The sequence below is a fragment of the Muntiacus reevesi genome, chromosome 7, assembly GCF_963930625.1.
Source record: "Muntiacus reevesi chromosome 7, mMunRee1.1, whole genome shotgun sequence".
Taxonomy (NCBI): Eukaryota; Metazoa; Chordata; class Mammalia; order Artiodactyla; family Cervidae; genus Muntiacus; species Muntiacus reevesi.
The window spans coordinates 10472897-10485706 of NC_089255.1; the positions used below are offsets into that span (position 1 = coordinate 10472897).

Here is a 12810-nt window from a genome sequence, read left to right on the forward strand (position 1 = left end):
AAGTACAAGACAAAGTGCAAACAGCCCCTGAGGTCCCAGAACCCAGTTAAGGAGATAAGGGATGAGCCCACAGAAAAAACAGACTGAAAAGCATTAAATTAAATTATCTTTTATTCCCTCAAACCACTACACAATACGTAATTAAAAGCCTAATAATACTAATAGTAACAACAGCAGTGTTTGTATAGTGATTACTGCATATACGTTAAGTGTCTTTGCCTAAATTAATTTATTTAAACTTCACAATAATCCTATGGTGTAATGATGTGGTTTTTTGTATTAATTCTTTTCTTACAGATGAGAAAACCAAGACATGAAGACACTAAATACCTTGTTCTAGGTCACAGGGTTAGGGAGTATTAACGTAAATATTCAAACCAGATGCTCCTGCTCCAGATTCTGTGGTTCTAACTCTGCATTGCACTGCAAAAATTTCCTAGGAATGGAAAGGTCTTATGACATCAGGAAAGCTTGAAGGAGAAGAGACTCATGGCATTAAGAAAGCTTGAAAGAGAAGGATGGAGGCTTCATCTTTTTACACACTATATCCAGGAATTTGTGTCTGGTATTTATCTACATGTATTATTCAAAATTCACTGAGGAAAAAAATGGAATTTCTCCCTTTTTGAAGGGTATACTATCCATCAGGCACTGAGCTAACCAAGTGCTTTGCAGATACTAACTCAATCCTTACAACCACTACTGAGGTGAAAACAAGGAAACTCAGAGAAGTTAACACACAATTTGCTCCAAATCAAAAACTTAGTAGATGGAACATTTTAGATATAAACCCAGGCAGTCCATGCTCTTAGACATTTTACTATCTGCCTCTGCTAAAAAGTAAAAAGAGGTCTGGTCCATACATTTCTCTTCTAAATAATGGATGTTGACTTTATTGTTGAATACTGAATTTAATATAGAAAGACTTCCTAAGATTGAGGAATTTTGAACTGCCTTTGGACTATAGCAGTATATCTAAAAAGAAGTCTAGTTCCTCATTAGATTACATGCTCAAGAGTAGAAACTGTGTCTATTCCAAGCACTTAGCATAGTGTCCGACAGAACAGATATGCAATGAGTACTTATCAAATAAACTGAAATCAGATTTGTAGAATATTTCAGCATGTAACTCAATAGATGCCTGCATGCATGCATGAGTGCTCAGCTGTGTCTGACTCTTTGTGACCCTATGGACTGTAGCCCACCAGGCTCCTCTGTCTAGGGGTTTTCCCAGCAAGAATACTAGAGAGGGTTGCCATTTCCTCCTCCAGGGGACCTTCCTGACCAGGGAGGGAACAAACCCATGTCACCTGTGTCTCTTGCACTGTGGGTGGATTCTTTACCACTGAGCCATGGGAGAAGCCCTCAACTCAATATATATATATATATATATATATATATATATATATATATATATATAAGGTGGTTAATTGAAGTAATTTAGGAGATGAAAAAGTTGCTACCCTAAAATTGATCGATTTTGCTTTTTAAAAGGTAGGTGTTTAAAACTGAAAGGAAAATGTTTTATTTTACTGTAGATAAAAATCTTCTGAATAAAACTAAAGTGAATACTGTGAAACAGTGAATATAAAGCAGAACAGCAAGGTTATTTAAAGTAAGCGGAACTTACCTTTGCGCCGTCTAAGCTGATTATCCTATACACGTTTCTTGTGCTGTCATAGAAATAAGACACAGTAACTGCATGCTTACTGGTGGGCACCCAGTTCTTCTTTGTGTTTGGGTCGATCTGGAAGACATGAGCTCGAGTGCTGAAGATGGGTTGTTCCCTGGAGGGGAGAAAACAAAAGGCTGAAAGCAGCCGCCCTGATTCCACCGGACAAGAGAACATGAGAACTGCGAGGGTCACTCCTCTTAATCAAAAACTCCCACGCCCTTGAAAATATAAGAAACTTTCTTCTAGATTTGAATACTCTGGAGGTGTGCAACCACACGCTTCTTTAAAACAATTAGTCAATCCTTACTATTTGAAGATTCTGTATCCAAGATTTTGCCTACTCCACAGAGGGCATCTGTAACCACAAAATCCATACTTGCGGTACTTTCCTGGTCTTTCCCAGTGACCTCACGTGCTCCACCTGAGGCTGATCAAGGCAACACTCAGCCTTCTTGTTTCAGCTCCCACACTATAAACAACTGTCCTTTCTGCAACCTATTTAGCACCATGGAGTTTGCATTTTTGTGGCTTCTGTTGGTACTTGCACTGTTTCAAATGGCCCCCAAGCACAGTGCTGAGCGCTGTCTGTTCTCGGGTATAAGCAGATTGTGATGTGCCTCATGGAGAAAAAATGTTATATAAGCTTTGTTCAGGCATGAGTGCTTTTGGCCACGAGCTAATGGCAATGAATCAATAATATATATTAAATAGGGTGTCTTTAAATAGAAACATAGTCAAACAAGGCTATTGACTGGCTGATGAAAATGTGACCTGAGGCTCCCAGGAACCTAACCCTGTGTCTCCCTCAGGACGATGGTTCAATATCACTAATTCAGTGTTTGTGGTGCCTTTGTAGAACAAAACCACTACAAAGAAAACTGACGATGTGCTATTAAAATACAAGTATCTTATATGTGGCTGTCACTAAGCTAAAAGTTTTTACCCACTTAAAATTACAAAATTCTGGGGAGGAATTTATGGGAAAGTTTACACTCAATATAATATCTACTACACTGAAAAATACAAGGAAAACAAAGTAATCCATCTTCACAGTATATTTTACCTAGATCAAGTAAGGCCTTAAATAGAGGTTTTTATAATTATCATTTCAAGAACCAAAACTATTCAAAAATATATATTCAAAATATGATCACTACAGATTTCTTTTACAGTCTGAAAAACAAGCCTAAAAAAAATCTGCATATAATAGAACCATTACAAAGCAAAATTTTCCAAGTTCTCAGTAAAAATTCTCTGGTAACAAGCACTGACCAAAATTTTGGGGGAGTCCAATTGTTTCTTTTACTGACATAACACTTTTCTTTCCTAAAGCAGCTTAAGGTCCTAAGGAGAATTTTAACTGGTACTATGTAAAGTTAAAATTAAGTACGTTTAAATTTTTTCATTTTAAAGAATTAAAAAAAAAAAACTTTCCAATATTAAATTTAAAGACGTGAAAGGAGAGTATGGAGAACAATGAAATTAGAAAACAGGCAAGGCAAATTTTGGTCTTTGGCAAAATGACTCTTCGGATTAGTAATAAAGGGCTGGGTGTTACATATGCCTCCTTTGATTTACTTTAGCCCTTAGAGAGCTGTTATGAAAGGGAGGTACCTTTCCTGTACATAACCAGGCTCTTCCCGCTTTTATTTCTGGAAACCTTCATAACAACTGTTCTTATGAAAGAATCACTTCTGAAAGGAAGTGAGTGATACATTTTATGCCTCTCCCTAAAAAATGAAGCAGGAAGTCATCACTTCTGGCTTAACTGCCATAATACACAGGTTCATTCAAGAAATAATTATGAATGATCTGGCAACACACTATGCCAGTTGAAGTCTTCCAAACTAGGAGTAGGTCTTACTCACTCCCTTTCCCATCCTCAAAATCTCTGACTTTCATAGCGAGGCTGGTGCAACATTTGGGTTGTCGTCCAGAAGTCCTACAACCTCTGATTTTCTCTTCTCATCTTGTAATTAAAGTTTAGAGAGTGCTACTAGTTTTGATTCATATGGAAATTCATTCACACAAAATTCTATTTATTAAGACACATAAAGAAAAGAAATAGGCCACTTGTTCTTACTGACTTGATAATTCTTTTTTTCATTTGACAGGGGGTAAATTTCTAGATTTTGTAGGCTGATAGAAGCATGTTTTCTAGTACATATATTTTCCAAAAAAATAAAACTGTTAAGACAATGATATTGCTTTTGCAAGCCTTATATGACTAATCCTCAAATCCTTATTCAATGGAAACACAATGTTTTGAGTCCAATAAATACTTTCACACTATATTAATTCACACAGTGTAATTAATCTGAACAATTATTCCACTCAATTTAATCCCATTCCGAATAAAAGTCTTTAGGGCAAACTAGCTATTTTTACAAGCAAATGACATCTGACATCAACTAAACACACTGTTTTCTTCAATTCTTTTCTGATTTCTTAAAGAAAGTTATAGTTCGAGATTTCTGTGGTCAAAAGCCTAGCCATCATCATGTGGATAACAAAGACTAGGAAAATAAGTTTACAGCTGATAAACAGTGAAGAGAATTTCAAGTAGTAATGAGGGTGATACCACATCGATCAGGGCATACAAATAGGTGATACACACTTTTACTGAATATCTACTACATGCATAAAACAGAGAGAGAGAGAGATGGTCTTTGCCTTTGACAAGTTCAACCTGGTGTGGGAAGACAGACATGTTAAACAAATAAAATACTCTTCAGCATGATAAAGACTCTGAAAGTGTACATGGGTAAGGGCTCCTATGGAGAAGCTGATGCCTAAGAAGAGCCTGAAACCGTGGCCCAGTATCTCAGCATGTGTAGCATGAACCTCGGTGAGCCTGAGTAACTCCGAAGAATGAGGCTAGAGATAGAGAAGTCAGTTCAAGAGCACACCTGCTGGGAACTACTGAGACATGTAAATAGGGAACAGCTTTGCATTTTAGAACAGTAAATTCAGTAGCACTGAAGACGATGGGTTGGCAGAAGCAGAAGATACTAAGAAGAGGTGGCAAGAAGACACAAGAGAACTATACCAAAAAGGTCTTCACGACCCAGATAATCACGATGGTGTGATCACTCACTTAGAGCCAGACATCCTGGAATGTGAAGTCAAGTGGGCCTTAGGAAGCATCACTATGAACACACCTTGTGGAGGTGATGGAATTCCAGTTGAGCTTTTTCAAATCCTAAAAGATGATGCTGTGAAAGTGCTGCACTCAAGATGCCAGCAAATTTGGAAAACTCAGCAGTGGCCACAAGACTAGAAAAGGTCAGCTTTCATTCCAATCCCAAAGAAAGGCAATGCCAAAGAATGTTCAAACTACCACACAATTGCACTCATCTCACACGCTAGTAAAGTAATGCTCAAAATTCTTCAAACCAAGCTTCAACAGTATGTGAACTGTGAATTTCCAGATGTTCAAGCTGCATTTTGAAAAGGCAGAGGAACCAGAGATCAAATTGCCAACATCCGTTGGATCATCCAAAAAGCAAGAGAGTTCCAGAAAAACATGTACTTCTGCTTTATTGACTATGCCAAAGCCTTTGACTGTGTGGATCACAACAAACTGTGGAAAATTCTTCAAGACCACCTGACCTGCCTCCTGAGAAATCTGTATGCAGGTCAGGAAGCAACAGTTAGAACTGGACATGGAACAACAGACTGGTTGCAAATCAGGAAAGGAGTACATCAAGGTTATATACTGTCACCCTGCTTATTTAACTTATATGCAGAGCACATCATGTGAAATGCCAGGCTGGATGAAGCACAAGCTGGAATCAAGACTGCTGGGAGAAATATCAATAACCTCAGACATGCAGATGACACCACCCTTATGGCAGAAAGCAAAGAAGAACTAAAGAGCCTCTTGATGAAAAAGGAGAGTGAAAAAGTTGACTTAAAACTCAACATTCAGAAAACTAAGATCATGGCATCTGGTCTCATCACCTCATGGCAAATAGATGGGGAAGCAATGGAAACAGTGACAGACTTTATTTGGGGAGGGGGGCAGAAAATCACTGCAGATGGTGCCTGCAGCCATGAAATTAAAAGACGCTTGCTCCTTGGACAAAAAGCTATGACCAACCTGGACAGCTTATTAAAAAGCAGAGACATTATGTTGCCAGCCAAGGTCTGTCCAGTCAAAGCTGTGGTTTTTCCAGCAGTCATGTATGGATGTGAGAGTTGGACTCTAAAGAAAGCTGATCACCGAAGAACTGATGCTTTTGAACTGTGGTGTTGGAGAAGACTCTTGAGAGTCCCTCGGACTGCAAGGAGATCCAACCAGTCCATCCTAAAGGAAATCAGTCCTGAATATTCACTGGAAGGACTGGTGCTGAAGCTGAAATTCCAATCCTTTGGCCACCTGATATGAAGAACTGACTCATTTGAAAAGACCCTGATGTTGGGAAAGATTGAAGGCGAGAGAAGGGGACAACAGAGGATGAGATGGTTGGATGGCATCACCGACTCAATGGACATGAGTCTGAGTAATCTCCAGGAGTTGGTGATGGACAGGGAGGCCTGGAATGCTGCAGTCCATGGGTTCGCAAAGAGTCAGACACCACTGAGCGACTGAACTGAACTAAACATTGGACATACGGATGCTAGTCAGAACCTTACCAAGAATCCCAAGTATTAAAAATAAAAAGGATAGGATATTAGGGAGTGGAATGAAGACATGAAAAGGGATTAAAGGTAAATTAAGAAAGTAGACACAGTGTGATTAAGTAACAGTTTGGATGTAGGGCAGTGGTTCATCAAACTTGGCTGAGCTGCCTCCCAGGGGACGTTTCTCAAAGTCTGGAGTCATTTTGGACAGTCACAGCTGAGGAAGACTGCTACTGGCTTCTCATGGGAAGAAGCCAGGGATGTTGCTAAATACTTATAATGCACAGGACAGCCTCCTACAACAAAAAACTATCCAGCCAAAAAAGTCAACAAAGCCAAGGTGAAGAAATTGCCTCCTGGGTTTCTGGTCTGGGTAACTGAAACGAAGACAGTGCCGCTAGGCAGGATGGTAAACAGAAAATAAAAGTCAGGAACTGGGGGCTGGTTTGAGGGAAAGATGAGCTCTCAGATTTGACCAAGTTCAAAAGCGTACAGAGTGTGCATGTAAAACTATCAGGAAGGGAACTTAAAATGTTACTTCGGATATTACTCAGCTGTTAAAAAGAATTCATTTGAATCAGTTCTAATGAGATGGATGAAACTGGAGCCCATTATACAGAGTGAAGTAAGCCAGAAAGATAAAGAACATTACAGCATACTAACACATATATATGGAATTTAGATAGATGGTAGCGATAACCCTATATGCAAAACAGAAAAAGAGACACAGAAGTACAGAACAGACTTTTGAACTCTGGGGGGAGAACGGTGAGGGTGGGATGTTTTGAAAGAACAGCATGTATATTATCTATGGTGAAACAGACCACCAGCCCAGGTGGGAGGCATGAGTCAAGTGCTCGGGCCTGGTGCACTGGGAGGACCCTGAGGAGTCGGGTGGAGAGGGAGGTGGGAGGGGGGATCGGGATGGGGAATACGTGTAACTCTATGGCTGATTCATGTCAATGTATGACAAAACCCACTGAAATGTTGTGAAGTGATTGGCCTCCAACTAATAAAATAATATTAAAAAAAAAAAATGTTACTTCGGGGCTCAACAGAGAAAACCAGGCGGGAGTGAAAAGTTTTGAGAATCATTAAGAGAGATTATCACTCATCTATTTAAGATACATATCAATGTCATGCATGTGGATAAACTTCATTTTAGAGAAAAGCTGCAGAAAGCAGTAGAGAAGCTAAACCTGAAATTTCAAAGCTCTTATCTCTTAAAGGATCTGAAAAGCACTCGACACAGATTATCCCAAGTGTTCAAGTGGTAATACTTTTTCAAACAAATTGGATGGCACTCGTAAATAAAGGTTAGACACACTACTTCCTTAATAACAATTCACACAAAACCAACTGTATTAAAGACCAGCGTTTTCCAAAGTACGGTCTATGGAACGAAAGTCCTAGAACTGAGTGTTCCATGTTTAAATAAGTACTGCAAACATCGTATGTGTCCCACTCTGAAACATTTATAAAGCATGTTAATGTAAAGTTCTGAGAAGTCCTGCAATAAAGAAATCCACTTAACCCTGAATAACCCAGCATGCAGCAAAATGACCTAACCCTAGAATTCTTCATGGAACACATTAACATCTCATAGGACTTGGATTTATAACTACAATATGAGAATGGAAAGATAAATTTTGGGGTAAATACATCTCACTGAAAGCAATTTATATATTCTACCATCTTTATTGACATTACTATTACCAGAATACAAAGCATAATACAAAATCGAGGCCTTTAGTCCTTACTACAGTATGATTTCTTAAATAGATCTAACACCACAGAGAAACTCTCCTAAGAAATTAAATATTAATCTAAAAATCAATTTTAAAAGCCAATAGATTTTGGCAGGGAATGCTTTAAATGAGCTTAGAGAAATAAAACTAAACACACACACACACATTTTAATCTTAGAGGATCATCTACTGCGTAATTTCTTCCATCAATAGTTCACGATCTGTTAAAAAAAAGGTTACTTATTTTCCAGAAGGTTCATGAAATAATTCTAAACGTTGGTGTAAGAATAATTCTGGAGATCCTGGGCTTCCCTGATGGCTCAGTGGTATAGAATCCGCCTGCCAACGCAGGAGACATGAGTTTGCTACCTGGTTGGGGAGGATCCCACCGGCGGTGGAGCAACGAATCCATGCATCACAACTATTGCGCCTGTGCTCCAGAGTCCGGGAGCCGCAACCACTGAGGTCATGTGCTGCAGCTCCTGAAGCCCGTGGGCCTAGAGCCTGTGTTCTGCAACAGGAGAACCCAAGGCAATGAGAAGCCCCCACACTGCAACCCAGAGTAGTCCTTGCTTGCCACAACTGGATAAAAGCTCGTGGAGCAAAGACGACCCAGCACAGCCAAAAACAGATAGATAAAATGCTTAAAAAAAGAACTCTGAATGTCATCATCATTGGCTAAAACTCTGTAAGTACTACATACAGTAATGAACGCTACAATTTGATATGGATGTAGAAAAGTAGAGGAATGTAAAGACTAGATGGCCTTGAGGAAAATGTAGTAAAATCAGAATTTTGTTTCAGAAATAAAGTTTATTTGAACTCATAAAATTTGACATAAAGAATTATGGCATTTAACTTTCAGGCATCTATCTGTATGATAAGAAAGGAAGATCATGACAAACTGAAGCAAAACAAAAAAACTATTCGCCAAGAGAAATAAAAGCTCTAGATCTAGGAATGAAACAAAAAACTAACATTTGTCATTTGGATAGCTTTGGTTAAAAAGAAAAATCAATGATGATGTTTTTTAAAAAAATTACTACTGAAGTTTATGCTATTGCAAATATTAAGGGATTGCCCAATGGACTTTTGTTCTAAGGAAGTGTAAAAGCATGGGTCCAATAAATACAACCCAGCTCAAGGGAAGAAAGAGTAATTATACATTTTCTAGTCTTTTTTTAATACCTAGCTTACAAATATCCTTTTCAGAAATGTAAGTACAATTAGATATTGTAGCAAGGTGGATATAAAGAAAGTTATGATTTCAAACAATTCCCAGACTTTCTACTTAATTTTCCAAAAGAAGGCAGCCTGGCAGAGATATAACAAACAAGGTAGATGGTACCTTCCATGAAGAGTTTGACGTTGTTACAGACACTGCTGGCTAACTATCCACCAACTGTTCCTCCCAGCTTCTTCCTAGCACACGTCAGATGGTGCTCCCTACCCTCCTCCACATGTCTGTGAGCTTCACTAAGATCATCAATGCAATTCCATCCTCCTTGCCAGAAGTCTGCTTAGGAATGAACCTCTGAGGTAGTTCTGCCTAATGAGATGATCAGGGAAAGTTTGCTGGAAGCTTCTGGGTACACCCACAAAAAGATACACACATAAGAAGGGACGTTCTCTGGAATAACACTGCGTTTGCAGCGACACCCAGACTTGGTGAGTCATTTTAGGTCCTTGAGGGCAGCTAACGCTGTGCTAAGTCGCTCAGTCGTGTCTGACTCTTTGTGACCCCATGGGCTCTAGCCCGCCAGGCTCCTCTGTCCATGGGATTCTCCAGGCAAGAGTACTGGAGGGGGTTGCCATCTCCTTCTCCAGGGGATCTTCCAGACCCAGGGATCAGACCCACGCCTCTTGTGTTTCCTGCACTGGCAGGCGGGTTCTTCATCATGAGTGCCACCTAGGAAGCCTGAGAGCAGTTAACCTGAGAAGAAAGCCAACACTGTGAAGCACAGTAGATGGAAAAACCAAGAATCTGGTTCCTTGATTATGTCATTGACTCAATGAATCAGCCTCCAGGCTTTTTATGTGATAAAACAAGCTTCCTAGTTATTCCAGGCAATTGTCATTTAAAAAATTACACAAATGATAATTGAAGAAAGAGGTTTACATATAATAAACTCTGAAACAACATGTTCCCCCATAAAATGTGACTGGTGGTCTTCTGGTTCTCCTGGCTATCTAGCTACACACTGGTCATTCATTAACTTTGCAACACAGACCCACAGTACACACAATTACATTTTTAGGGCCCCATTTAATACTGTAGAGGTAATCAATGGAAAAATGTATAGGACATAAAAGTTCATTATCAATTGACTTTCTGCTATAAGGATTCAGTATCCAAATCTTTTAATCAAGAAATGGCAGTGTAACAGCATATTAGAGATATGTAGGCAACTACCAAGAGAAATAAAAATCAGAATTTGTAAAAAGCCTGTGGGGATGGGGCTAGATGAAGAAGAGATGAGGAAGGAAACTAGTATTCACCTTTACAAACTTTTAACTTTTAAAATTTGCAACGAACTGGACTAAAAGACCTTCTTAAGTGGAACAGTGAAGGAAGCTACACTTACAGCTCAGTTAACACTAAGAAAGGAATGCTTTAGGGATCACTATTGAAGACTGCCATAGAATCACAGAATAAGTGACAATTTTTATCTTGGAACTCCACTAACAGTACATGTATGAAAGCATCCTTATTATTCATAAAAAGGAATAAAGGAAAAGTAGGAGAGGAGCAGAAATCCAGGTGCCTGACTATGGGTCTGAATTGTTGCAGGAATGTCCACTTCCCTCCTTTATTGAAAGTAAATACACCGGAAGTAAGACAAAGAACATTCTATCTTTAGCTTGGTTTTTGGAATTTGAAATGGAAGGAAAAGCTGTACAATACTTGCTAAAGCCAAAAGGATATGGGCAAGGAGTGGTTGAACACTAATGACTATTTAAATTCAAATGTAATGCCTGAAGAATTTAGCTTCAGCCCAGTATGTCTTCAGACAAGCTGGAGCTTAAGCACTGGAATCTCCTCAAAAGCACTGTCCTATACTAGTAATAATATAAGTTGTAATTCCACTGGGTTATCAGGTAATTGGTTTAAATCCTCCCCAACCCCACCACCCCACAACACAATGCCTCTAAGAGAAATCTGACTGACTAAAAGAGCTATGTTGATGCTGCTCAAAGATTATGACTGCATGTTACCAACTATGTGTTTGTATTACCATGTTATGTAACAGGTGATTACTTACCCATTTTTAATTTTCTTTAAAAAACAAACACCACAGGCTTATTCTGAGGTAAAGCAAAGTTCATTCTACTAAAGGCTACCCGCACACAGTTGTACCACCACAGCGCCATCTAGTGATGCACCCAAATCAAGGCCGGTGTTGTGTTTTTGTTTTGTTTTTGTGTTAGGGCTTCCCTGGTGGCTCAGACCGTAAAGCTAAAGCGTCTGCCTGCAACGAGGAAGACCTGGGTTCGATCCCTGGGTCGGGAAGATCCCCTGGAGAAGGAGATGGCAACCCACTCCAGTACTCTTGCCTGGAGAATCCCATGGACAGAGGAGCCTGGTACGCTACAGTCCATGGGGTGCCGGACACGACGGAGTGATTTCATGTTCACATATGCTTTTTTAAACTTCCAAGTTTGCTACACAGCAAATACAAAATTGTAAAGGACATTGCTATAACATAAACATACTGACTTAAAATGTGACACCGATGACTACAAAATGTCTTTTCTGGAAGCATTTTTTTTTTAAAGTGCATGATCTGAATTCCTTGGTCTTTGAACTGGTTAAGTACACATTCAACTAAAAGATTTTTTAAGAAAATAATTGTTATAAAAATTGCGCATCAGAAATATTTTCATGACATCAAGTATTTAATTAGCATATCTAAAGAAACTATATCTAAACTATAAAGAAACTATAATCAAACTAAAATTTTCAATTAAGTTTAAGATTACTAAATTATAAAATTATACTTCAACAGTAACAACATTGTTTTATACTCATACACCAGCCCTCATTTTAAGAGGTTTTGTTTTTCTTAAAATTAATCTCAGCCCTTTCATAAGCCACAGTACTAGTTATTAAGAGGTTATAGTACTTATTTTCCCTGGGCACTTCAATCAGTAGCTACATTTAAAAGATCAAAAGTATATGCTCAAATTCATAGGAAAGAGCAAATAAACCTACTCAATGTATATATTTAAGCAACAGCTTCATTACTCAAAGAACCTTGCTATTTATTAAATAACTTCCAACTGACATCAACTCTGTCCCACTTGCCCCATTTAAAATCCTATTCATTTCAGATAAAATACTTGGTATCTTAAAATATACGGCAACTCAATTACATTTAAAAGTAGCACTGTACTTTCAATTACACTAGACTTTAAACATTCTTCTTTCCCCAGATGATTTCCACTGAATAATGCTATATTCTGAGAACTCACAGTATACACTAGGGAAATCTAAGGAAACAGCCTCTTGTTAATGAGAATTTAATTCTTGTTAATACATGTGGCATATTCCTAAAAATTCAAAATAAGTAATTTTCTAGTAGACATTCAAATTTTATTTTTATATTTTTGTACCAAATTGTTTCTGACATACTTCAAAATGGAGGACTAAGTAAGAGAGCAGCAAATGTTTATCAGTCAAACTTTTAACTTGGAGTCATTAAAAATTTTTCCTGGCTTATCATAAAAAATGATTTTAACATATAAAACATATTTAATGTT

At 38.4% G+C, this 12810-nt stretch overlaps 1 protein-coding gene across 1 annotated transcript in view; it reads right to left on the minus strand.

Moving 5' to 3' along the window:
- Nucleotides 1–12810, minus strand: part of HOMER1 (homer scaffold protein 1) — a 126603-nt gene that overhangs the window by 77565 nt on the left and 36228 nt on the right. Inside the window, exon 2 of the mRNA XM_065940420.1 lies at nt 1631–1787. Coding sequence (XP_065796492.1) covers nt 1631–1787 — 157 coding nt within the window. The remainder of the gene's footprint in view (nt 1–1630; nt 1788–12810) is intronic.